The sequence below is a fragment of the Nyctereutes procyonoides genome, unplaced genomic scaffold, assembly GCF_905146905.1.
Source record: "Nyctereutes procyonoides isolate TBG_1078 unplaced genomic scaffold, NYPRO_anot_genome, whole genome shotgun sequence".
In the NCBI taxonomy this organism is placed as follows: Eukaryota; Metazoa; Chordata; class Mammalia; order Carnivora; family Canidae; genus Nyctereutes; species Nyctereutes procyonoides.
Window position 1 is genome coordinate 23,223,107 of NW_026575128.1, and position 25,145 is coordinate 23,248,251.

Below are 25,145 nucleotides of genomic sequence, written 5' to 3' on the forward strand. Positions count from 1 at the left end.
AGCACACTCTAGAAGGCTGGATAATGGCCCTCAATGCCTCATTCCCTAGAACTTGTAAATGGTGCCTTACCTGGAAAAAAGGGTCTTTGCTCTTGTAATTAAGAATCTTGAGATGAGGAGATTATCCTGCATAATCTTGGTGGGCCCTGAATGCAACCACAAGTGTCCTTGTAAGAGAGAAATGGAGGAAGATTTGACAGAGAAGAGAGAAAGGTGATGTTACCATGGAGGCAGAGATTTAAGCAAGGTAGCCCCACAGGTCAAGGAACCTAGGCAGCCACGAGAGCTGGAAGAAACAAGGAAAGGATTGTCCTCTAGAATCTCGGGAGGTGCAGAGCCCTCCTCACAGGGCTGGGTCATTTAACAGATTTCAGACTTCTGGCCTCTAGACCTATGAGAGAACACATTTCTGTTGTTTATGCCGTCAAGTTTGTGAGAATTTGTTGGAGCAGCCAAGGGTAACTAATCCAGACCTGGAGTGAAAACCTCATTACTCTGGCCAGTGTAGAACTGAACTGAATCAACAACATCATTTCCTTTAGGTTGGGATAAGTGATAGAGACAGCACCAGTCACACAGACATTTACCCGTATATTTATTATTATTATCAGCATCGTTTTCTTACTCTCCACCAGGCAGAAAGTTCCATGAGAGTCATAACATTTTTTTTATTTTGTTCACCATCTATACCCAGGGCTTACGGGCTCAGCAGCTGTCACATAATAATTGATCTGCAAATAATTGTTGAATGGATGAAAAAAAAAAAACCCTGCTAAAATAGCTACACAAAATGGGGAAGACACAAACAACGAATGGTAAAAATAACTCTGAGAGCGACGCCTACACCAGCAACTACATTGAACAGTCAAGTATCCATCATCAGCAAGCTAAATAGAGATGTAGGGCAGCCTGACCCCTGCATAGGAACACTTTCTAGCACCTAGAGATCCATACTTCGTTACCGACTACATGTGAGTATGTCCTGGCACGGAGGTGGCTTCGGTGAGTTTTACCAGCACAGTCTCAGTGGATGCTCGGGGCTCCAGTTGCTCTGGTAATGTCTGAGAGACAATGCTCGCAGCGCCCATTCCTGCCAGCTGAGATCACAGGGCAGGAAGGCAGCAGTTCTAGTGGGGTGACACAGCTTTTTCCTGTTCCACCTTTTTTTTTTTTAAGATTTTATTTATTTGAGAGAGAAAGAAAGAAAGAAAGAAAGAAAGAAAGAAAGAAAGAAAGAGCAAGCAAATGAACAAGAGACAGCACAAGCAATGGGGAGGGAGAAGCTGACTCACCGCAGAGCAGGGAGCCCGATGTGGGACTCGATCCCAGGACCCTGAGATCGTGACCCGAGCCGAAGGTAGATGCTTAACCGACGGGGCCACGCAGGCATCCTCTGTTCTGCTTTTTAAGTGAAAAGATCTCTGATCAGGAGCCAACTCCGAATGAAGGGGCCAGGCCGCCACCAGCTCGGCGTTGCACAGCACTGGATTATGTGGTTGCCCTGCGTGTGTCATTCCGAAGGGGCCGGGATAAAACAGCACAATTGCGTTTCTCGTGGCTCCTTCACAGTTGTGAGTGGGGTGTCACATGATGTCATCCAGAGAACAAAACACTTTCAGTACGTAACTGAAATTCCAGCTTGCACTCCCATTTAATTCTAACCCAGACAATCTCCCACTCGGCTGCTGAGAAAGGTAAATAACCTGGAAGGGATTCCTAGGCAGAGAGGGTGTGAGGAGACTAGCTTGAGACCCCGTAGCCTCGAACGGAGTTGAGGATCCTCACACTAGCCTCTACGGAAGGGAAGACTAAGGCTCGGCCTCCCAGCCTCCCTCCACCACGGTGCTCAGGTCTACACCTGCTCCCCTCCCGCCACCAAGCAGACCACCACAGGGGCTGTGGATCCATCAGGGCTGTAACTGGATCTTCAGGCCACACTCTGTGTGGTCTCTCAGATTTCTACCCCTGGCATGGAGCTGAGGAGGGGGTTCATATACGGCACAACTCAGATACATTCAAGCCAAACTCTTCAGGCCCCTTTGGTATTCTGAGCTACCCGAGTTCAAGCAAACGCGTCCTTTTCCAAAACATTACTATTTTTAGGAATGGTTCTTAACTTTTGAAAGGTCAGAGCCCCTCGTGGGAATCTGAGAAAAAAAGAGACGCTGTCCTCACCAACAATGCACTTAGGTAAACCCGTAACAGTTCAGAAACCTTGATCTTTTCTACAGACAGATAAAAATACGAATTTATTAGTGGCTGAGATAGATATTTAGCATTAAATTACAATGAATAAGGCCAGATGGCCTGAGTTAGAATTCCCAGCTCTTTGGGAGCTGTGTGACCTTGGGCAAGGTTTCTTGATTCCTCTCTTCCTCCCCATTTCTAAAATGAGAGTACTCAAGGTAGCACCCACCACAGAAGATCATTACAGAGAAATAACAAATTCATTGTGTAAAGTGCTTACAGTGGTGTCTGGAGCTCAACGATTCTATACGGAGCCTCGACCATGCACAGCTCTGTTTGAAGACTGAAGGTGAGGCAATGAGCAAAAATTACTGCTGCCAATGGTCACACGTTCTGATGTGGAGCTTAAATTTTCAGAGAAATCTTGGTGCATTTCATAGCAACTTTAAAAAAAAAATCACCTTATTTGTGTTTTCTCTTTGTTCAGATAACAGGTAAATAAGATTTTCATACAAATTTCCCTTCTGGGATGCTGTAGCTAGCACCACAGGGCTCAAATCTAAGGAATTCTAATTTTTGTTTCGTCCTCATTCCACACCTGACAGCATTTCTGAATAAATAATTTAGACTGTGAGTACTCACCCTTAACTTGGCATAGGTATTTATAAAATGGGAAAAAGGCCAAATTTCAGGAAAATCATTTATTCTGCTCCATCCCTAAACTTTTACTCATTCATCTGTTATGCTTAAAAATCAATTAGCACTGTGCATACACTGTATCAACAGCTTTATTTAGGATTAACTACAGAGCTGGGCAAATTTAACTGCAATTTTCCTACCAATGATGCTCTAAAAACATGCATGGATTTCAGAGGCTAATGAAGGCCTCTTCTCACTGCCACATATTTTTAAAGTGCTCATGCTTCTATTATCTTTCTGTCTTCTGCCTTCTGCTTCCCACCTGGCCTCTCTCCCATCAGTACCAGGAGGATATCGTATTTCAGGTTGATTCTTGTGGACTTCCTCAGTTTAAAAATGATTATTAGGGAATGATTATAGATTCATAGGAAGCTGAACAGAAACAGAGAGGGAAGTCCCATGTACCCTTTCCTCAATTTCTCCCAATATTAACAACTTGTAAAACTATTGCTTAATGTTAAAAATAGGAAATTGATGTTGGCTCAATCCATGGAACTTACTCAGATTTCACTGAGATTGTTTTTTACATAACCAATAATCACATTTGGTAAGGATCAGTTATGACCACAATAAAGGCTGAAATTCAGTTCACGTGTGTATTTTAGTGTGGGTTTCTGCATATCCATTTGTGTGTGTGTCCGTGTGTGTATTTGTGCGCATGAGAGTGAGCGAGCGAGCAAGCGAGAGAGAGCAACAAACTCTATCCCTACCCATTTCATGCGACTATTCTGAGGAACGAATTAGGAACCTCATATAAATGCTGTTTATAAACTATAAAGCACTAAATAAAGAGGAAGTTATTATATTGTAGTAGGTTTCTAATCTTTGTGTTCAGGAAAAAAATCTCTCATTAGCAGTATACACAGAGAGGAGAAGGTGGAGCCCACTTACCTGTACAAGGAGGGGTGTGTGTGGGGGTGTGTATAGCGGTCTCAGCAAAATCCCATCTAAGGATATAGAATCACAGTTACAGAGTTAGAAGGGACCTTGGGGCCAACTGCCCCAGCTCTCTACACAACACACATCCTCTAAACGGCTCCTTCAAGGTAGTCTTCTAAACTCTGATTAAAAGTTCAAATGATGGACACATACTGTTTTATGATTCGGTCTTTCCCTATTTATAGAGTCTGTATGTTTAAAAGCTCTTTATTATAATAAGCTGAAATAGCCCTCCTGATGCCGTTTACCCCAAGGTGCTGGTTCTCCCATCAGGCACCTCACATGATGCAGGACAACTGAAGGCAGCCATCATTCTCCTAAATCTTCTCTCCTCCATCCGAAACAACTCACTTCCTTCTTTAACATGTCTACAAGACTGCTCATCTCTGGAAAAGCTGCATTGTTTTCCATAAGGACGGAACCAGGTCTGGAGCACAGTGGGGTCCAGCACATTCCAGAGCTGGATCAAGTCTCCTTCCGTGTCTGTACACTAAATTTGTAATAATGCCCCCTATACTCACATTAATATGTTTTTTTGTGGGTTTTCCCCCCAACTTCACTCATATTCCTCTCACAATCAATCAAAATCCCCAGGCTTTTTTGTTCTTTCAGGTTTTGAGGTTTAGCCATTCCCCCACTGCTGATTTTGCACATGGGTGGTTAGTTTTCTGGGCACAAGAGGAAGACTTCATGTAGATTCTCATTAAATTAGGCCTATTCCACCATTTCTGAGATTTTTTTTTTTATCTGGACTCTGTCACTAAATTTATTTACTGTCTCTGCTGGCTCCACATTGGCTGCACCCTTTATAAATGGTCCTTTAGTCCTTTCTCAAAATTGCTGATGAAATACTTGGGCAGAGAAGGGTGAAAAGGAGATCATTAGAAAGCTATAAATTTGAACAGTAACATTTTGACCTTCTGTTAATGTTAAATTTTAATTGAGCATTCAGCCCTGTTTTTACTGAAGGTTGACATAAGAAGTAGCCCCACACAAAAGGCCTCTGTATTTTCTATAAAATTGTATTAGGTGATTCAATGTCTCGTTTGTATGAATCCCATGGGAAATTTCTCTGGGGCTCAGGAATAGAAAAAAAAAAATCCCTCCAATGATAGCTGAGCTGGTATGAGTTTCCTTCTGTTTTTATCTTCTAAGACACTAAGAGAGAAACTGAAAATCACTTGCTCTATTGCTGTACCTTTTATTTCTATTTATTTATTTTTTCCCTCTTTCCATCATCCTACTTTATTACCTAACATGCCATGTTAATAGTTCTGTATATACATGTTTTATTTTTTACCAGACACTGTGACCTACCCTTTTTAAAAGGAGGGAAGGAATAAAAACAAACATACATAATCAAGACATCCTTTCAAACGTCTTTTCAGATGCTTAAAGATCCATGGAGTAATTTCTTCACTTTCTAAGTAGGACTTTAGGAAATTTTCCCCAGAGTACTTGTACTGAAGTAGTTCAGGTTTGCTTCAGCCCTTCACATCATTTTCTTCTAAAATTTGTTCTTTGTTAATAATGACTAGGTCTCAATATCTTCCATGTTGATTTCCCCAAATAGTACTTTAAAGTGTAAAGAGAAATCATTTGATCATTTGCTAATCTTTTCTCTCTCTCTCTCTCTTTTTTTTTTTTTTTTTGCTCTTCCGTTACAGGGTGTTTGTTAGTTTGTTTTAAGTATTTCCATCTGAGTGACTGAAATTTATACTGAAAACTTCTAGATTGGGTGTTAGAAGAACCGGGGTTCTTGCCTGGGATTAACTACTCTGCATGGCTATGAAAAACTCATGAAGTTTCTCAGTTGCAGAACGAAAACTACCTCCTGATGAACATCTGGTCAACATCAGGGACTGTTAGAATATATATAATTTACTTTTAAATACTTTAAAATGGGTAGTTGATAATACATAGTTGGATTATATGAATGTGTAATATTTGAAATCCTGACTTTAGGAGCTTAAACCAGTCCAAGGTGGTCAGCAAGCATTATATTAGAAAGGCAATACTCTGGAACTTGGCCACCATAAAAGCATCTGAACAAATGATGCTTTGCTTATTAGCAAAAATATGTCAGAAATGGATTCAAAATTGGCAAAATTAGTGACTCGTTAACTTACCATGATAAATGAGACTTAATTGGTGAAATTAAAAGTTTTAAACATGTGGAGTATTAAAGAACATTGAATGGTAGAGCCTGATGGGTCTGACTCCATTCTCCTATACTCCCTGCAGCTGCCCAGATAAAGTCACATGGTCACTGCAAGGAATGGATGAGAGATTATAAAATGCCTACAGATGTTTCCTTAGAAATATTTGGGTTAAACAAAGGCTCTTTAGCTCCTTTGACAGAGAAGTCAACCAACCACCTATTAAATTGATTTCATTGACATTTATTGTTGCCATATATAATCACAATTCTATTAATGTACTTTTGGTTCTTTTTTTTTGTATTTTTCATTTTTAAAAAATCTATACTTTCTTTTGACCTTCCCAATATATTCAGATAAACTGTAGCAAATTCATATACTGTGGCATAGATTACTTTGTGACATGATTGCATGACCTAGTCTACAGCCTCTATTAGAAAGCTGGACTCTGAAATTATCGGTTGAAATGTGCTTTGAAAAAGTCATAGTTACCTAAAAGTCTACAAGAAAGCTCATCTCAAAGCATTGTTACATGCAAAAAAGTGAATGAAATGCCAATTTTAGAATTGGAATGCTGAAGTGATATAGAATATTCATGGATTGATGATTCTGATGGCCATCAGCAGAGCTGAATGAATAGTGTGGGGTTCTACAAAGCTATTAGGCTAAAAATGAAAAAAGAAATAAACAAAATACAAGATATAAATACACAAGAATCTACCCCCTAGATACCAAAATCACATTCTGGATGTATTTTATTTTGGATATTGTGTTCTAAGCAGAGATCAACATGGCCACAAATAACCCAGACCTAGCTGATGTGTTAAAATCTTAAGATCTCAGGAAAAAGATCTTAGGTTAATATACAGGTAAACGGTGATTTGTTTTTTGTTTTTGTTTTTAAATATTTTATTTATTTATTCATGAGAGACACAGAGAGAGAGAGAGAGAGAGAGAGAGAGAGAGAGAGAGGCAGAGATACAGGCAGAGGGAGAAGCAGGCTCCATGCAGGGAGCCCGACGTGGGACTCGATCCTGGGTCTCCAGGATCAGGCTCTGAAATTAAGGCGGCGGCACTAAACCGCTGAGCTACCCGGGCTGCCCTGATTTGCTTTTATTTAAACTTCTGAAATGTATGCTTTTAGATTATTTCTGATGTAAGTAGAAGTTTTGGAGAGAAAATGATTCATTTCAGATAAAGTTATTTCTTTAGCAAGTCCTTATTACATATGGAGGTAATGCCATCCAAAGAATATGAACGTTAAAAAATACTTTAAAATGTTTTATGTTTTAATCTGCCTTAATAACTCTGTGTCAAAATTAAAATATATACGATGAATACATAACATAAGCAAACTTATTGGGGGAAGAGGCTAATGTATTTTTATTGTTAAAGCTGTACATTAAGGAATTATCTGTGTGTTATCTTTTTCCATTAAAATTATCCTTCCTAAAAAAAAATAAAAAATAAAAAAAATAAAATTATCCTTCCTCTTTAACTTAAAATAAAAAATACAGGGCGAGGAGTTTGATCTTTACTTTTTAAATGTACTTTTATAGTAATTTGAATAAAAAAGTACCTTGGAATTATTATGTTCTTCTAAATATTAATTCAATCAGAGCATCATGTTGGGGAAGATTCTACTCATTGGGATAATTTCTTGGGATGGTTTTCTAACCAGCTCATACTTATCATACCCAAACAGATGAAATGAGACATAAGAACTATAAAATGACTGCTTTTGTAGGTGTAATGTCCATCAATGCTGAGGGAGTCATTTGGACACAAAATGATGATTTGTTCTAGGATTTCAACATTTGACTTTAGTAACAGCAGGGGGTGGAAATATGCTTAGGGGAGAAAACCTCTGGTTATTTTATGAACATACCACTCCGTTCACTGATAGCAGCTGGTCTCCCCTTTTGAGGCCTCCATGTCTTTCGGCCACCCCTCCAGGAATGATGCGAGAGATGTAAATGGGGGAATTTTGCTCCTTGCCTCCCATCACGTTAAAACCAAGGCCTTCATCAGTCTTTGGCAGTTCGACTACCCGAGGGTGGGAGTGGCCTTCACTAGCTGCAAAAGCTGCAACTGTTGCCTGAAAGAAAAGATGGTCATTTGGTAATAAAACGAGGGGAAATAAGGCTGATCGTATGCTTTGCAGTGGGTGGGCTCAGGCAACTCCTCTTATTTTTATAGCATTCTCCTGTGAAAAAAAGAATACAACGGGGAGGGAGCTTGCTTCATTTTAATGTCATCTAGAACTCTCTTCTTTGGGAAAGCCCTGCCTGGTTATTTCCGGCTTTCTAGAACTTATCCATTATGACACAGATTTCCCTTCTTTATAAAAATCTTCCCCAGTTACCTTAGTGAGATGCAATTCCTCCTTTCCTTGGAGGTTTGCTCCCCATACTATCTCTGTATGGTACACATGCTGTAACTATTATGTATACGTGTCAACTGTGAGCACCTGAAGGCCAGCAAGCATGTAATCCGCTTCTTCGTATGACACACAGTCTACCCCGGTGCTGGCACATAAATGTTCATGAATATTTACTCAATGTACTTAGAAGCACTTATATGTATATACTCGGATCAATATATATATATATAATCTTGCTATTGCCAGACCACTGGCTTGGCAAACTTAGATTTTGGGTGTTTTTTTTTTTTTTTTTTTTTGATTGAGGATACCTAAAAGAAAACAAAAGCTAAAACAAATAATGGATTCAAACAGATTGTTATTATTTCACATCAATATTTTGCATTACTATGAAAGGTCCTCTTATCTGGTAAGGATGTTTTCTCCTCTATTTTACATTAATATTTTAACAACTACGGCAACATGGGCAAAATGAGCAGCCTATGGTTTTATACCTAGATGTACAAAATATCATTTAACATGGACACCGTTTTATTTTAAAATACATGTATTAATTGTTAAAAATAAGTTGAAAATGTAACTTACCATTAGTTCCCACCCCTCACGGAAAGAAAATAACAGCATTGAAGTTGTTTCTGTTAAGAAAAGATTCTCTGCCTGCTTCTTATTTTCCACTTCCATTAACCTGCCTTAACCACAGTTGATTAGATGCCTACTATAAAGTGATTTACTCAACACTATGAAAATATTGATTGCCAACTACTGTACATTCTTTTCCACACACAGCATTATCACATCAATTGAGCATTATGCTACTGTCTGCATTTAGTGAAATTTAGTGAATGATATGGAAATAATGGCTTGTTTTTAGCTACATGCATTCGCTCATGCAAACCTTGTCGTCATGCATAGATTTTAATGGCTGACATGGATGCAATGCAGACAGCCCAGAAACAACCAGAAAATATTGTGCTATTGCAACATTATGCTGCTATCCTGCTGTTCTACATGAATAAGAAATGAGAATGGTAAAACACTACATAATTCACTTTCCCCTTAATTAAACCACGTAGGGATCATTTTTCTGTGTGTGTTCCACTTCAGAACAAGCAAAGCATGATGTAATGATAATAACACCCTCCTTTTGCCTGGGTTAAAAAAACAAAACAAACAACTTACAAATCTACAGTGTTCAGTTACAGAATGAAAACTAAAAAATCAGGAGAGAAATCAAGCAAGAGGTGATATAACACAAAAGAATTAAATGGAAAATGTTGATTATTTTCGCCAGTTCTTATTTCTTATACATTATTAGAAAGATAAGAGCTTTTAAAAAGCAAGTCATTGTGCATCCATTATAACACTTCTGTGTTTGTAAAATAAGAACTACATTAGTGATCTTGGTTTAAAACTATTGTTTCCTAATGGTCTATTTTCCAGATAATTTCATGATCCTATCATTATACGATTTCCATTAGTGTAAGATTTCCATTAGCTTTCTCTGCAATCCCTGGCTTTGAGTTTTTAAAGAGCGAATGTGGTCTGTACCACAAAAGGTGACAGGCTTTTGCTTTAGGTCAATGTCACATTCTTTCAGCAAGCTACCCACTGCTCCGCTGAATACATGCAAGAACCCTATGTCAGTGGGTCTCAGGTGAATTCTCTTTGTGTCTGACTCAAGTCAAATCTTTAAACTTGTACAAATAAATCTCCATGCACTGAATAGGAAACAGGTTTCTTTTGGATCAGAGAAATGTGTCAGAAAACCATGTATTATTTCATACAATGAACCAGTAGATTTGCTTGTGCCAAATGGACATTTAGTGAGTTTAATGAAATCATTCTCCTTTCTTAAGCTACAGAAGCAGCAGAAACGTTCAATTTTCCATTAGGATTTTTACCTGGGAAGTAGTACTGGTTCTAGACTCTGGGCTGCCACTGATGTCTAAATTCTCTTACAGTGTACACACGAGAATACCTGAAACACACACGCGCACAATCAATTACTAGATCACTGGGGTCAAGTATATTTTTAAAGTTACTCAAGCCTTACCTTTGCTGTGGCCCTGGCACGGAATTCAGGACAGCCATTAACAGTTATCGTTTCATGCATATACTGATACACCTAAAACATTCACAAAAAAAAAAAAAGAAGAAGAAGAATGGGTAAGAACAGAAATATCAATTCTTTCATTGCAGACAGGACAATAAATTTTCATTGTAAAACACAAGTTCTCTGTCACAAAATGGAATAGGTCTGAATTCATTATCCTGGTGATTAGGACCAAAATGCCTCCTATATTTTCGGTGGGGGAGGGTTGCAACAGAGAAGGCAAACACTTTTATTATTCGGCTATCTATGTTTTATTAACATAAAAACTCTAATATTTGGTTTTATAAAAGCCATTTTATCAGTGAGAATTTTAACCATTACATATCATTCTGTCTCTCAAATATGTAATAAAAATATATATAAAACAACTTCCTGAATCTAAGGAACACTTAAAAAAAATCGTTTTCCGGGCACTGGGGTGGCTCAGTTTGGTTGAGAACCCAACTCGTGGTTTGGGCTCAAGTCATGATCTCAGGGTCATGAGACTGAGCCCTGTATCCTCGGGCTCCACGCTCAACACAGAGTCTGCTTGTCCCTCTCTCTCTGTTCCTCCCTGCTGCTCCTGCTCTCTCTTTCTCTTTCTAAAACAAATAAAATCTTTGAAAAACAGTTTCTTAAATTAATATTCCACAAAGCTAGGATAACAATTATCTTTTCCTTGCATGTTGGGATTTATGTTACCATTCATGATATGTATTCCTAATTCACAAATATAGAAGATAAAATGATATTCAGGGGCAGGGACAAGTAAAGTAAGAGATTTTTAGAACTAGTAACACAGAGCAGCAGATCAGCTATGGATTCATGTTAACATTTAAATGAAGCAAGAAGAATAGGGGACGCCTGGGTGGCTCAGTGGTTTAGCGTCTGCCTTTGGCTCAGGGCGTGATCCCGGGGTCCTGGAATCGAGTCCTGCATCAGGCTCGTCTCTCTGCCTCTCTCTGTGTCTCTCATGAATAAATAAATAAAATCTTTTTTAAAAAAGAAAAAGAATAGAAGTAAAACTGGACTCAGAATGATACTGTACAAAGAACATTGTTTTTTTCTCACTAATGGACCTAAGTTTCAGCTTTACAGTGTTAATTGGGGGACTACAAGGTCCTGGTTGAACATTTCACCCACTTTGATCCTCTGTTTGCCCATCTGAAAACTGGGTAAAGAATATTTATTTAGTATGGTTTTTACTTGAAATAATACTTTAAGACACCTGGCACTTAATGAGTACTCCTTAAATAGCAGGTATTATTATTAATTACGATTTTAGGCACAGCTATGAAAATTATGTGAGAACTTTTACCTTACCTTTGCCTTTCCTACTGCCTTAGAACGTAGTAGGAAAAATGTTTTCCTTCTAAATTGTCAAGGATGGGATTATAAAAATCTGTACATCAAAGGCAAAATAAATTGCTTCAACATAAATAAACTTGAGTATAGAGAACAACTCTTAAAAATATAGTTTGAAGAAGATATTTAGAAAAAACTAACAAGGTTAACTACGTTAGACTTTATGCCCATTTTAAAGATTTAAATAATAAAGTTGTAAAAAATCAATTGTATAATGTGTAGAGGTAAAGGTCCAGTTGGAACTGTGCTTGGGTATTTTTTTGAGAGTGGCCCATTAGCTATTTCAGTTGAACATAAAATAGAAAATTATAATCAAAGATTTTTTCCCCTCTCTATTAATCTTATTTTCTACACTTAAGTACAAAGTTATTAAAGTGAATTCAGAATGTGATTCATGCATCCATTCAACAGTTCTTTGAGTATCTCAGACTGATCTCTTCCCGACATTTCTTAGCTGTCTCATCATTTCTCAAATACATTTGGTTGAATCTCCGTTAATGCGGACTTATCTTTCCCAAGTGGCATGTTCAGAAGGAAAAAAGACAAAGTGGCCTGGATTAGAAAGGTAGGGGCTGAATCTGCCATTCAGCCTTATACTTCACTAAATAACTGGGGTATACAATTTTGGTGAGAAATCTGAATGGGATCGGAATAGTTTTCCAAGAAAAAGGAGTCCAGGAGCCTGGGATTTGTTAACGCAAATCCTCTAAGTCACCAGCATAGCTGTTTAACATGTTTCCACGTTATTTCCTTGAGAGGGCATCACTTTGTTTTGTAGAGATAGATCTTCCACAAATTAATTCTACTTATTTGATCTTGTAGCCCATTTACGAGCAAGATTCTCCATACTCGGTTTTTCTTGTTAATAATCTCTCTCAAATCTGATCCCTTTGCTCGATCTGAGCTCATTATCTCTTGCTCAAGGCTCTGCATGTCTTCACAGGGTCTCCCACCACCAAATACTACTGACTTTGGTTATCATTGTCAAGGACCTACCTGACTACGTCGCCACTGTGCTTTTGGCTGTCTACAACTTGTAAAGATTGCAAAGTCAAACATGCCTACAGGAGTCAAACTTGCAACAATAACGCAGAACCCAGCCTTTTCTCTGATTTCATTTTCCTTTTTGTTTTCTCCCCTCAGTTCCCCAAACACATCATGCCTTCCCAGCTACCCAGGCCTTTGCATATGCAATTTGCTCTGTTCCAAATGCCCTTTCACCCTGGAGACTCTTGTTTATCCCTGTTTAATGTGATGGTTAAAGACCTCATTTTCATGTTTTCTGTTCCTTGTTCCTGGCCACCTTCCAAGCCCAGAAATTCCTCCCTCCTGGGTTTTGGTCCATTTGAATTTCTCTGAGGTTATTTTGGTGATCTTTCCCAGGGAAAGGATGTTTAGGAGGGCAATCATTAGCAAATGATAAGGAGGTTGTCATCAATTGATGAAAGCAAAAATGAATTTAAGTTCCTAAAGTAAATAAAAATTTAAGAATAATTATCTTTAACATTCAATTTTGAATCGTGAATTAAAAAGTGGAGGATGCGAGAGGCCGCACTATGTATAGGTAATGCACAGGTTCTGCAGATGTCACGTATTTATGGAATGTTCTTGGTCAGTTACTTGATTTCACTGGGGTTCAATTTGCTCAAGTGAATAATAAACCTTAAAGCTGTAACTAACTTCTAGGTCTGTTAAGAGGATTAAATAAGACCAGAACAGTTTGCAGCATGTAGTAAGTTTACTAAAAATTAGCTACTACTATTATTATGATTAGCATTCAATGTTTCCTAAATTATCTGACATGGATCTTTTGGGAAGAATCTTCTAGGACTAGTAGTCCATGAATATATTTTACAGAGAGTTGATGGAAGACTGTAGTTCTCAACCAGGGGAGTTTTTGCATCCTAGGAGACGTTTATTTGTCAATGTCCGGAGACTTTTTGGGTTGCCACAAATGGGAAAGTGGATGGTGCTATTGACATCTACTATTAGAAGACTGAGATGCTGCTAAATATCCTACAATGCTCACAGTAGCTCCCCATAACAAAGAATCATCTTCCAAAATGTCAATAGTCTTGAGATTGAAAAACCCAGAACAAAGAAATTATGCTATATCATTTCTTCTTATACATAGTAATTAGTAGGCCATAAAAAGACACTTGCATAGCACTGGGTAAAGGATCTTGTAAATAAATAAAAGAGTCTTGTTCAACAAATTTTTTTTTTTGGAGTAAATAATCATAATTCTGGTGAGCATCTAATGAGAACTTGCTCTAAGCCAAGTGCAATCCTAAGCATTTTATATCAGTGAGTTCATTCGGTGCTCACAATTTATGATTCAGGCACTCTACACAGAAGGAAACAGCCCACAGAGATGATAACATGCCTATGACCACACAGGGAATGGCAGATTTGGTACAGGGAGTCATATCTAATTGCCTCCAAAATCTTCCTTTTTTCAACCACATGAGGCTTTCGTACTAAGACAGCATCAGATTGCTATTATTTTGGCAGCACTGGGGAAACAAAAACTTGGAGATGTCACCAGTATTTATTTATATTTTGAATAAAACTATGTAGGTTTAATATGATGCCCACCATTATTATACAAGGGCACTTGTACATTTTCTGAATCAATGGACTGCAACTCCCTCACCTTAATTGAATTGATCTGTATTTGTAAATTTTCGATAGCTTGGAATAAGTTCCAAATATTCAAAACGCTGTTGAATCTGTGAGATTTACTCAAGGCAAGTCAATTACTGATACAAAAATGTAAGCTAATACCCTATACAAGAGTTTCTATAAATTATTTGACTTTCAGTAGTAATTAAGCCCATCTTACCCGATGGAATGTGTTGTAGAAATGCTGTAGCTGAGGTTGTCCAGAACTTTGGAGACTGAATTGATTCTGGAAACTCTAAGCCCCATGGTTCCCTATTGAAGCTCATGCATGCATTTTCTGTTTTCCCTTTAAGAATTCTCTCAGGGCATCTGGCAAAATATTTTAGCTTTCTATAACAACCTCCTTATAAATTTCTACAAATATCTGTACAACTGTCTTTGAAAAGTAAGACAGGTAGGGATACATTTTGTCCCTAGAAAATGATGAGCTTAAGTAACTTTCGTAAGGCAACTTAGCTAATGGAAATAGAATCAATATCTCCCAGTTTTGACTTGCCTCTCTAAACCATGTCAGCTAGTGTTTAAAAACCAACTGATCAGAATCTGTTGTGCTTTATAGGAGAAAAGACTAACAATAATATTTGACTTATTTTCTTTGAATGTTAGTATATTATAATCATAAAAGACAATTAAAAGTGCTATTTCATTTTCATTTGGAGTGATGAATTTGTTGGTTTCCAAACTGTATTATACATTTGCAGCTAACAACCATGTAAGAGTTACTCTAGTCGGTGTGTTAGGCACCTGGGCCAAAATATGAAGGATGAAAAAAATTAATAGCTCCTTCTAAAACTCTGAATGAACGTAAGCTTTCATTGTAGAAGGGCTATTTTTATTTATTTATTATTTTTTAAAAAGATTTTATTTAGTTATTCATGAGAGACACACACACACACACAGAGAGAGAGAGAGAGAGAGGCAGAGGCAGAGGCAGAGGAAGCAGGCTCCTCGCAGGGAGCCCGATGTGGTACTCGATCTTGGGACCCAGGATCATGCCCTGAGCTGAAGGTAGACGCTCAACCGCTGAGCCTAGAAGGGCTTTTTAAAATTTTTTTCAAATAAATCATTTACTTTTTTCCCCCTTTATACTAACAAGTAAATAGGCTACTTTTTCTGGATGGATATTTCATCACAGAGAGAATAGCAAGCACAAATGAAGTAAAAGTTTCTCTTTTACTCCAATTTATTTACCAAGTTTACAACAGAATTCCCATTTAGATACGTTAAGGTAAATAGCTAAAATTCTAACGTGATTAGAAATTTATGTTTCTAATTTCTAAAATTACATTTCTAAATTTCTAAACACGTTAGAATTTTTGCTTTTGAGCTTACATTTGTACACAGGTTATGTGGACAATATCAAAATATAAACTTTACATCAAACCATTCTTCTTGGTCTGGAAAACTCTGGTACAGAGAGGTGGGTAAGGGCTGACAAATCTCTATCATGAGTTTCCTCTCTTAGATCTTGGATCTCTTTTCTATGTGACTTTAAGTGACCTACTATCCATGCATCTACATAAAACCCTATCTTCAAGAGGCAGTCAAAGAAGGTAAAATATGTGGCTCCTTAAACCATAGCCTATTATTCTTATTAAAGTCTTATAGTAATAGCTACTATATTTCTGTTATTATTGTTATGTGCATGCCTAGGATCCAATTGAAACTATGCCTTTAGACATTAGCTGTTTGGCCAGTAAGTGTGGAAAACACCTTGAATTCAAAATTAGATTTTGATTGTTCTGTTTTCTGCCCTTATAGTTTAACTGTCTTTTGTATTTTGGTATTATTCTAAAATGGTTGTGTGAGGCAGATACTGGGTAGGCTCACCTTACCTAAGCTCCCATTTTCAACCTCTTCCTCTCAGCACATATGACCCAGTTCTGTCCAATAAGAAATTTTTTTAAAGATTTATTTATTCATGAGAGACACACACAGAGAGAGGCAGAGACACAGGCAGAGGGAGAAGCAGGCTCCTCGCAGGGAGCCCGATGTGGGACTTGATCCCGGGACCCCAGGATCACGACCTGAGCCAAAGGCAGATGCTCAACCGCTGAGCCATCCAGGCACCCCTGACTAATAAGAGTTTAATTTTAAGTAGGTGACAGGCTTCTGGGAAAGTGTTGTTCTCTTGGTACAATGCTTTCCTTTTTTTCTTCTCTACTTCTTGTCCTGATTGTGAATATAATCAGCTGTAGTACCAACCTTCAACTGCAAGAGAAGGCCATTGAAAGGTATAGATACCACCTCTGATTACATGGAGCTCCTAAAACACTGTAAGCAGCTGCCTTTATCTCTCAACTTGTAACAAAGAAAAATAGTCTTATTTAAGCCACTGAAGTTGGATTTTCTGATACTTTCCTCCAGGAGAACTCCTGATTGCTATGTTATTTGAGTAAATATTATACAGAACTGTGCTATGTTTAGAGTCTGTTTCTTTGTGTCCCCACTAATTCCAAGAGCTATATAATGTATTCATTAAAAATTAATGCAAATTTGTTAACACCAGGGTTTAGAAACTGAGAGAGCATAGATTAAGATGTGGTTAAGAAAAGCAGACACTAACTCTTAGGAAAATTTAGCTAAGAAAATGAAAAAACAATTGGGAGAAAATGTTTGCAAAACACGTATCTGATAAAGGCTTCATATCCAGAATATATAAAGAACTTTCAAAAGTCAATAGTAAGAAAACCATCCAATTAAATATTGGATCAATTCTTTGAATAGGCATGTCACCAAGGTAAAAATGAAAAGATACTCATCATCAAAGATACTCAATATCATTACTCACTAGGAAAATCCAAATTAAAACCATAATTAGATACATCTACACTCTTTTAACATGTCTATATTTTTTTAAAAATTGACAACACCGAGTGTGGGCAAGAATGTTGAACAATCAGAACTCTTGTATGTTGCTGATAGAAATGCCAAATGGCACAGCCACGTGGGAAACCAGGATAACAGTTTTCTATAAAGTTAAACCTACACTTATCTTAAGATTCCCTTATCTAGGGGATCCTTGGGTGGCACAGCGGTTTAGCGCCTGCCTTTGGCCCAGGGCGTGATCCTGGAGACCCGGGATTGAATCCCACGTCGGGCTCCCGGTGCATGGAGCCTGCTTCTCCCTCTGCCTATGTCTCTGCCTCTCTCTCTGTGTGTGTGTGTGTGTGTGTGTGTGTGTGTGACTATCATAAATAAATAAAAATAAAAAAAAAGATTCCCTTATCTACTTCCAGCTATTTGTCCAAGATAAACAAAAATGTATATCCATACAAAAATGGTATGTAAATACTTATAGCAGCTCTATTCATAATCTTCCCAAACCAGAAACAATTCAAACAGCCTTCAGCTGTGAATGAATAACTATTTTTTTTTTAAAAAAAAGACTTATTTATTTATTCATGAGAGAGAGAGAGGGAGAGGCAGAGGGAGAAGCAGCAGGCTCCCTGCTAGGAGCCTGATGCAGGACTCGATCCCAAGACCCAGGGATCACAACCTGAGCCAAAGGCAGACGCTCAACCACTGAGCCACCCAGGTGCCCCTGAATGAATAATTAAATGGAAGTACATCTATACAATGGAATACTGTTTTGCAATAAAAAAGAACAAACTACTCATACACACACCAATGTGGGTGAATCTCAAATGGGTGTTGCTTAAGTGAAAGAAGACAGATTCCATGATTATTTCATTTATATGACACACTGGAAAAGGCAAAAAAATAGAAACAGAAAATAGATCAAAGGTTGCCAGAAGCTAGGGGTGGGGAGAAGTTGACTACTGGGCACAAAGAAAATCTGGGGGTGTGGGAACTCCTATATCTTGAAAATGGTGATGATCACATGATTGCAATGTGCCCATTAAAACACTTAGAATTGTGCACTGAAAAGAGGAAATATTATTACTCTATATAAATTATACTTCCATAAACCCACATTTTAAAAAAGCAGAAAATATTTTGAGTTGAAAATATTCTGAAACTTCATCATGATTTTGGAAATTAAAAACAAGGGCTTTGAAATACAAAGACCTACATCTATTTAAACTTTCTGATACAATAAAAAGATAACATTAGTTCCCAGGCCTTAAAGTTTATAAATGTGGAAAACAACATATACTTTAATGGATGGTAACATTTCTTTCAAGCATAAGAAGCTCCAGAGATTTTGCAGACCTCATTATGAACAGGCTGGCTCCTAAAATGTCAATAGAATTACAATTAGGATTAAATACACTCCTCTTTATCAGTGACTGGAAGAAAGAAATAAACCTTTCAGCAACATTGTGAAAAATTAAAATTACATTAGACCAAGGTACCTCAAGAGGGAAAAAAAGTGGAAAGACAAATGATCAGAATTATTAGAGGAAATTAATGAGAAACAAAATCCAAATGCGAAAATGATATGGTACAAATCCCACATTATAGTGTTCATTAAGGCGTGTTAAATGCATAGTTTTTATTTAAAAAGCAAGCAGGAATGTATATTTTGAAAATAAGAAAAAGCCAATAAAAGTGCTAAGACTGACACTTGTATCTGTATTTATATAATTTTTAGTGGTTTTCTTGATTTTTCAGATTTGGAAACTCCGGTAAGAGTGGAATAAAAGAAAAGTTATTTGATGTGGTATCTGACTTGAAAATATTTAAATATTCTTACAACGTTAAAGGTAAAGATTGATCACTTTCTGTATCCTTTTATAATTATACGCCATTTGGATAGTTGGACATTTATAATATTGTCACAATATATTTATCATAATATACTAAAAACATGGAAAGTTCACTGAAAGCAGATTTTAGGCAGAGAGGGTATCTAAAGTGAATTTGTGGGGGTACCTGGGTGGCTCAGTTGGTTGAGCATCTGCCTTCGGTTCAGATCATGATCCCAGGGTCCTGGGACTGAGCCCTGCATTGGGCTCTCTGATCAGCAGGGAGTCAGCTACTCCCTCTCACTGTTCCTCTGTGTTTTTTTCGTGCACTCTCTCTGTCTCAAACAAATAAAATCTTCTTAAAAAATGAATTTGTAGCTCTAAATTTAACTGCATGTAGTGTAGTGGAGTCCATGCATACAAAATTCAAATGCCCTGATGTGAATGGGTATACATACTTCTATGGGTAAAATAAAATAGATATAGAGCTTAAGTCACTGAAAACATAATCTGCTTATTTTAAGAGGTTTTGTAGAAATAATCCTAGGTCAACTGAAATTGGTTCATTTTTAAGGAAGAGAGTTCAAAGATAACGAATTTTTTGCCTTGAGTTTTTCTTCCATTTTAGAAAAATGGCAACCATAAATAAATGCTATATATTTAAAACTATAGCTGTCTATATAAACTATATAAACTATCTATATATAAACTATCATATATAGTTTCCATATGCTTTTGTAGCTGTGAAACATTTTGTTTAAAATTGCCGTGTTAGGATTCCTACAAACTAAGGAATTTAAGATATGAAACTTAATGTCTAAAACCAACCGACTTTTTTTTTTTTTTTTTTGCAAAAAGAAAAGAAAATATTGCATACTGGTTACAAGTCATGTCTGCTACAATTAGACCATCAAAGCTCAAATCCTGTGAAAAGTCCAAGAAGGATAAAATTTCCAGAGTAATGTCTTTTTCTACAGTTTTCTATGGCCATCAACTTTGATGAAAATATGCCACCCACTGGACAAGAAAAATATTGACAAGTATCAGGAAGCAAAGGACAGTACATCTCTATTACATTGAAATGATTTGCAAAAGAGGATTCAGTCATTAAGGCAGACATTTGATGGCATTACTGCCATAATCAATATGGCGACTGACATGGCTTCCAGAAATGGTCCTTGAAGAAGAAGCATTCCTCCTTATTCGGTGGCAACTGTGCCATTGCAAAATACTCTTTATGTTCTCAAAACAGGAAGGGCACCATAAATGGACTCTGCAGTGTTTAGTCATAAAAGGACACAAATACCTTTTTTGGGGCAGTATGCCTCATAACTTCATTACTGTTTTTTTCATCCATGCTGATGCAGTATATAGAAAATACCTTTGACAAGAGAGCACTTCCTTTTAGCGTTGAAGATAAAACCTCAGTTAACGCTGGCCAGTACAACTATTTTTTTCAAGAAATAAAACAGCCTTATTACAGAGCCTCCTACTTCACTTGTATCCTGACAAGATATATCTGACAACTAAGTCCTCAATGGGATGGCATTACCTATAGTTAAAAACAACAACAAACAATACTGAATTTGAAGATTGAAAACAAATACATTTGGGACTAAAATCTTCTGCACCCTCCCTCCATTAGCCTCCACATAACCTGTTCAACTTTTTGTTCCAATACCCCCAGGGAAGGAGGACCTCTTGCTCATGTGACTGGTCAGCAACCAGGAAGGAACTAGATTAGACCATGGTTTTACTAGTGGTACTGATAGTGTTTCTAAAAGTTTAGCAGTCAGGAGACACACCTTCATCCCTTTCTGTATGCATGTCACAAGAAATCAGGCAAGAGTTGGATCCACTGGCTAGGAAAGCATCTTAACAGCATCAAAACTTAGGTCTATCTCTCACAATCCACTTGTGTATGTCCAAGCTCAACTACACGACTCAGACTTTCTGCTGCAATGTGATACATGCCATTTATGACTTTCTTCAAAGGACACTAAGTAGACTACCGTAGTAGAAGAGCTGAATTGAAAGGGTCCATAATTTGTGACCAATCCTGTGTCTTAGAGAAATTATGTGAAAACAGTATTACTATACTGAAGGAAAATATAGCCTCGAATTGCAGTGATCTCCCATACTTAGAGTTAGATGAAGATGAATATTTTGGACAAAATGATGCCTTTAAATATCTACCCAGGGATCCCTGGGTGGCGTAGCGGTTTGGCACCTGCCTTTGGCCCAGGGCGCGATCCTGGAGACCCGGGATCGAATCCCACGTCAGGCTCCCGGTGCATGGAGCCTGCTTCTCCCTCTGCCAGTGTCTCTGCCTCTCTCTCTCTCTCTCTCTCTCTCTCTCTCTCTGTGACTATCATAAATAAATAAAAAAATTAAAAAAATATCTACCCATCTGTCCAGACAAGTTACAATGGAACTAGGAAGTTTTTCTGAAATGCTGTTTATAGGTTAATTCTAATGAGAAGAACACATTAAGAAAGCGCTCTAGCATTCTACCTCCTAACTGATGTGGGAGGGATGAGAGGACCTTTCAGGAGGGTATTCTGGGATCACTTAACAAGGATTAAACATCCCCTCATGCATAACAGTAAATGGCACATCTTTCAATTTGGTTTTGGTTTTGTAGGGACTCAGTAGGAAAGCATCAAAACTATTGGTATGTTACATAACACAGTCCTCAAATCTCTAACAATTTTGAAATTTCCAGAGGTTATTTACAGCACTTATTTTAAATGAATTAAAATGACTATCCTTCTGCTTAATTTTCCAAAGAGACAAGCAAATACTTTGTTCACATTTATAGTTTTGCAACTAATTATTCTGTTATATAAAAGTACAATAATTAGTTGTGAAGCTATAAAACTGAAGAATGGCTATATTTTTTTTTAAAAAAACTGTGTCATTAACTATTAATTTCTCTACTCATTTTTATGATTGGTTTATATTTCCTAGTGGGTTCTTTACACATATAACTTTCATAAAGTAAGACAAATTAAATGCTTTGTACAAATCATTTAATAACTGCAGGGGAAAAGTGAGATCATAAACAACAGCATTTCCACAGGGTCCACATGGCAGGTGGCCAAGCCACCAGGGAGAAATCTCTTTCCTTATGGTTGTCTAAAAAAGAATTCCCTTAAGGCAGCTGTTCCCATCCTGTCCTTGTTACATAGCCAGAGTCCTCTGCGACAGGAAATGCCTGAGCAAAATGTTGGGAAGATGTCATATCCAATTAGTATAACACCATTCAAGGGGACTGGATTATCTCTATTTGCTTATTTGGAGTAAAATTCAAATGAGTTTTGGAGTTTAAACATTTGTCTCCTTTTACTGATTGGATTAAGATGATGTGAAAGCTCAATGAAAGACCCCAAAACACTAGACCCCAATTGCTCACTGGGAGCAATTTTAAAATTTAAAATTTCCCAATGTACTTAAAAATTTGCAAGTGTTGTAAAATTCATTTCTACTTCTTAAAATAGGTCTTTATGTGGTAAATGAACCAATCACTTTGGGTTAATTTGGTGTATACTGTTACTGTCACAGGAGCCATATGAGCTAATAAGTAAACACTAAAGAAAAAATTTAGCTCAGTTGTTAAAAACCAATCTGATTATTCCGTTGATTGAATTAAAATTATTATAGCTAATAACAGGTTTCCTGAGGTAACAGTAAAAATATAGGATGCCCAATTAAACTGGAATTTCAGACAGTAGAGTTTTAGTTTAAATGTGTCCTACCCAATATTTGGGACATCATAAAAGGACTGTGGTTGAAAAAGAGACTATTATAGCTTGGCATGCAAGAAATATTAGATATAATTCAGAGCAAAATAATGAATACCATTCAGGGGTAGACTGAATGGAACCTGGTGTTGGTAGGCTCTGGGTGAGAAAAGATGGAAAGAGGTGCAGTTTGGAGGTGTGGGAAGGGATGCAGGATAATGGGTTTGACTTTGGATGATATTGTTTGAGTTGTCTTGTGATCTCCGAGAGATGCTCAGTAGATAGCTGGCTATGCAGATCTGAAGATCAGAGGAGGAATATAGACTGTAAGATCTAATTTGTGAGCTATCTACTTAGTTGGCAGATGAAGCCCTTTGTGTATATGTTATCCTCTCGGAGAAATTTAGAGTGAGGAGATGAGGGGGTCTTGAGGGGCTCTAACATCTACTTAATTTATAAGCTAAGTCTTAGTCTTATATTTAACCTATGGAGCCAAGGCATCTTTTTTGAACTTAAATAACTCATTATATGACTTTTTCAATGAAATATATTCCAGAGAAAAAGAATACAAAGAAATACATTTTTTTTGAAAGTGAGTGGACAGGAAAAGTAATTTATATACAATATAGAAAATTTCTATAATATAGAATTGTACAAGCAAAAAATTAAAATAATTTATAATTCCATATTAGGATTCAACAACTGCTAACATTTAGGGGGATTTATTTCTAGTCTGTTTTATTTTTCAATTTTAAAAATCAATCTCAACTCAGTCACTATATACTTTTTATAATCTGAAGTTTTACTTAAAATATTGGTCATGTGTTAAATACTCTTCCACATTATTTCAACGGTGCCATCATATTAAATATTATAATGTGCTATATTTATAAAAAAGATGATAGAAAAAGGCACTTTCTATCCTAAGTATAGATCTTATCATCTGTCCATGTGAAAGACTTTATCAATTATCATTTTTCCTACAGTTTATATACTTGATACTTATTCATTCCTACCTTTTCTCTCTTATATTCAGACAGACTCAAAAAAATACAGGCCCATTTACTTGTAACTAGAAGTCTGTTAAAAATGGAAGAAATGGGATAGGGTCGATAGAAAAGAAAAATGGACTATAATTATTTCCTGATCAATTACAGTATGTTCACTGCCAAATATATATTAGTCTTGTCCTGATTTTCTTTAAATCTTAAGCATAAAAATATAGCATATAAAATTAAACTCAGCATTTTACTGATTATAGTCCACTCATTAAAACACAAAAGCAGATTATATACATGCTCATTACTCATCAGAATCCTAGCGACAAAACCATGTTAGGTACTAAGTGCGTTCTGATTTTCATAGAAAGTGCTAATTAAAAAAAATCCTATTGGAGATCGGAAGAACTGTAGAACAGATCAACAAAACCAGGAGTTGGTTCTTTGAAAGAATTAATAAAATAAACATTAGCCTTATTAAAAAGAAAAAAGACTCAAATTAATAAAATCATGAGTGAAAAGAGGAGAGATCATATCCAATACCAAGGAAATACAAATGATTTTAAAAACTTATTATGAGCAGCTATATGCCAACAAATTAGGCAATCTAGAAGAAATGGAAGCATTTCTGGAAAACCACAAACTACCAAAACTGGAGCAGGAAGAAATAGAAAACCTGAACAGGCCAATAACCTGCAAGGAAATTGAAGCAGTCACCCAAAACCTCCCAAGTCACAAAAGTCCAGGGCCAGATGGCTTCTGAGGGGAATTCTATCAAATGTTTAAAGAAGAAATAATACCTATTCTACTAAAGCTGTTCCACAGGACAGAAAGGGACGGAATACTTCCAAACTCGTTTTATGAGGCCAGCATCACCTTGATTCCAAAACCAGAACCCACCAAAAAGGAGAATTATAGACCAATATCCCTGATGAACACAGATACAAAAATTCTCAGTAAGATATTAGCCAATAGGATCCAATAGTACATTAGGAAGATTATTCACCATGACCAAGTGGGATTTATCCCCAGGATGCAATTTTGGTTCGACACTCATAAAACAATCAACATGATAGATCATATCAACAAGGGAAAAAACAAGAACCATATGATACTCTCAACAGAGCGGAGAAAGCATTGACAAAATACAGCATCCATTCCTTATCAAAACTCTTCAGAGAGTAGGGATAGAGGGAACATTCCTCAGCATCTTAAAAGCCATCTATGAGGGATCCCTGGGTGG

At 37.1% G+C, this 25,145-nt stretch overlaps 1 protein-coding gene across 2 annotated transcripts in view; it reads right to left on the minus strand.

The window, feature by feature from the left end:
* Nucleotides 1-25,145, minus strand: part of LIN7A (lin-7 homolog A, crumbs cell polarity complex component) — a 124,489-nt gene that overhangs the window by 27,341 nt on the left and 72,003 nt on the right. For both annotated transcript variants that reach the window (XM_055342043.1, XM_055342044.1), the window contains 2 exons: nucleotides 10,421-10,492; nucleotides 7,873-8,082 (listed from right to left, as the gene is read on the minus strand). In XM_055342043.1, the coding sequence (XP_055198018.1) occupies nucleotides 7,873-8,082; nucleotides 10,421-10,492 (282 nt within the window). The remainder of the gene's footprint in view (nucleotides 1-7,872; nucleotides 8,083-10,420; nucleotides 10,493-25,145) is intronic.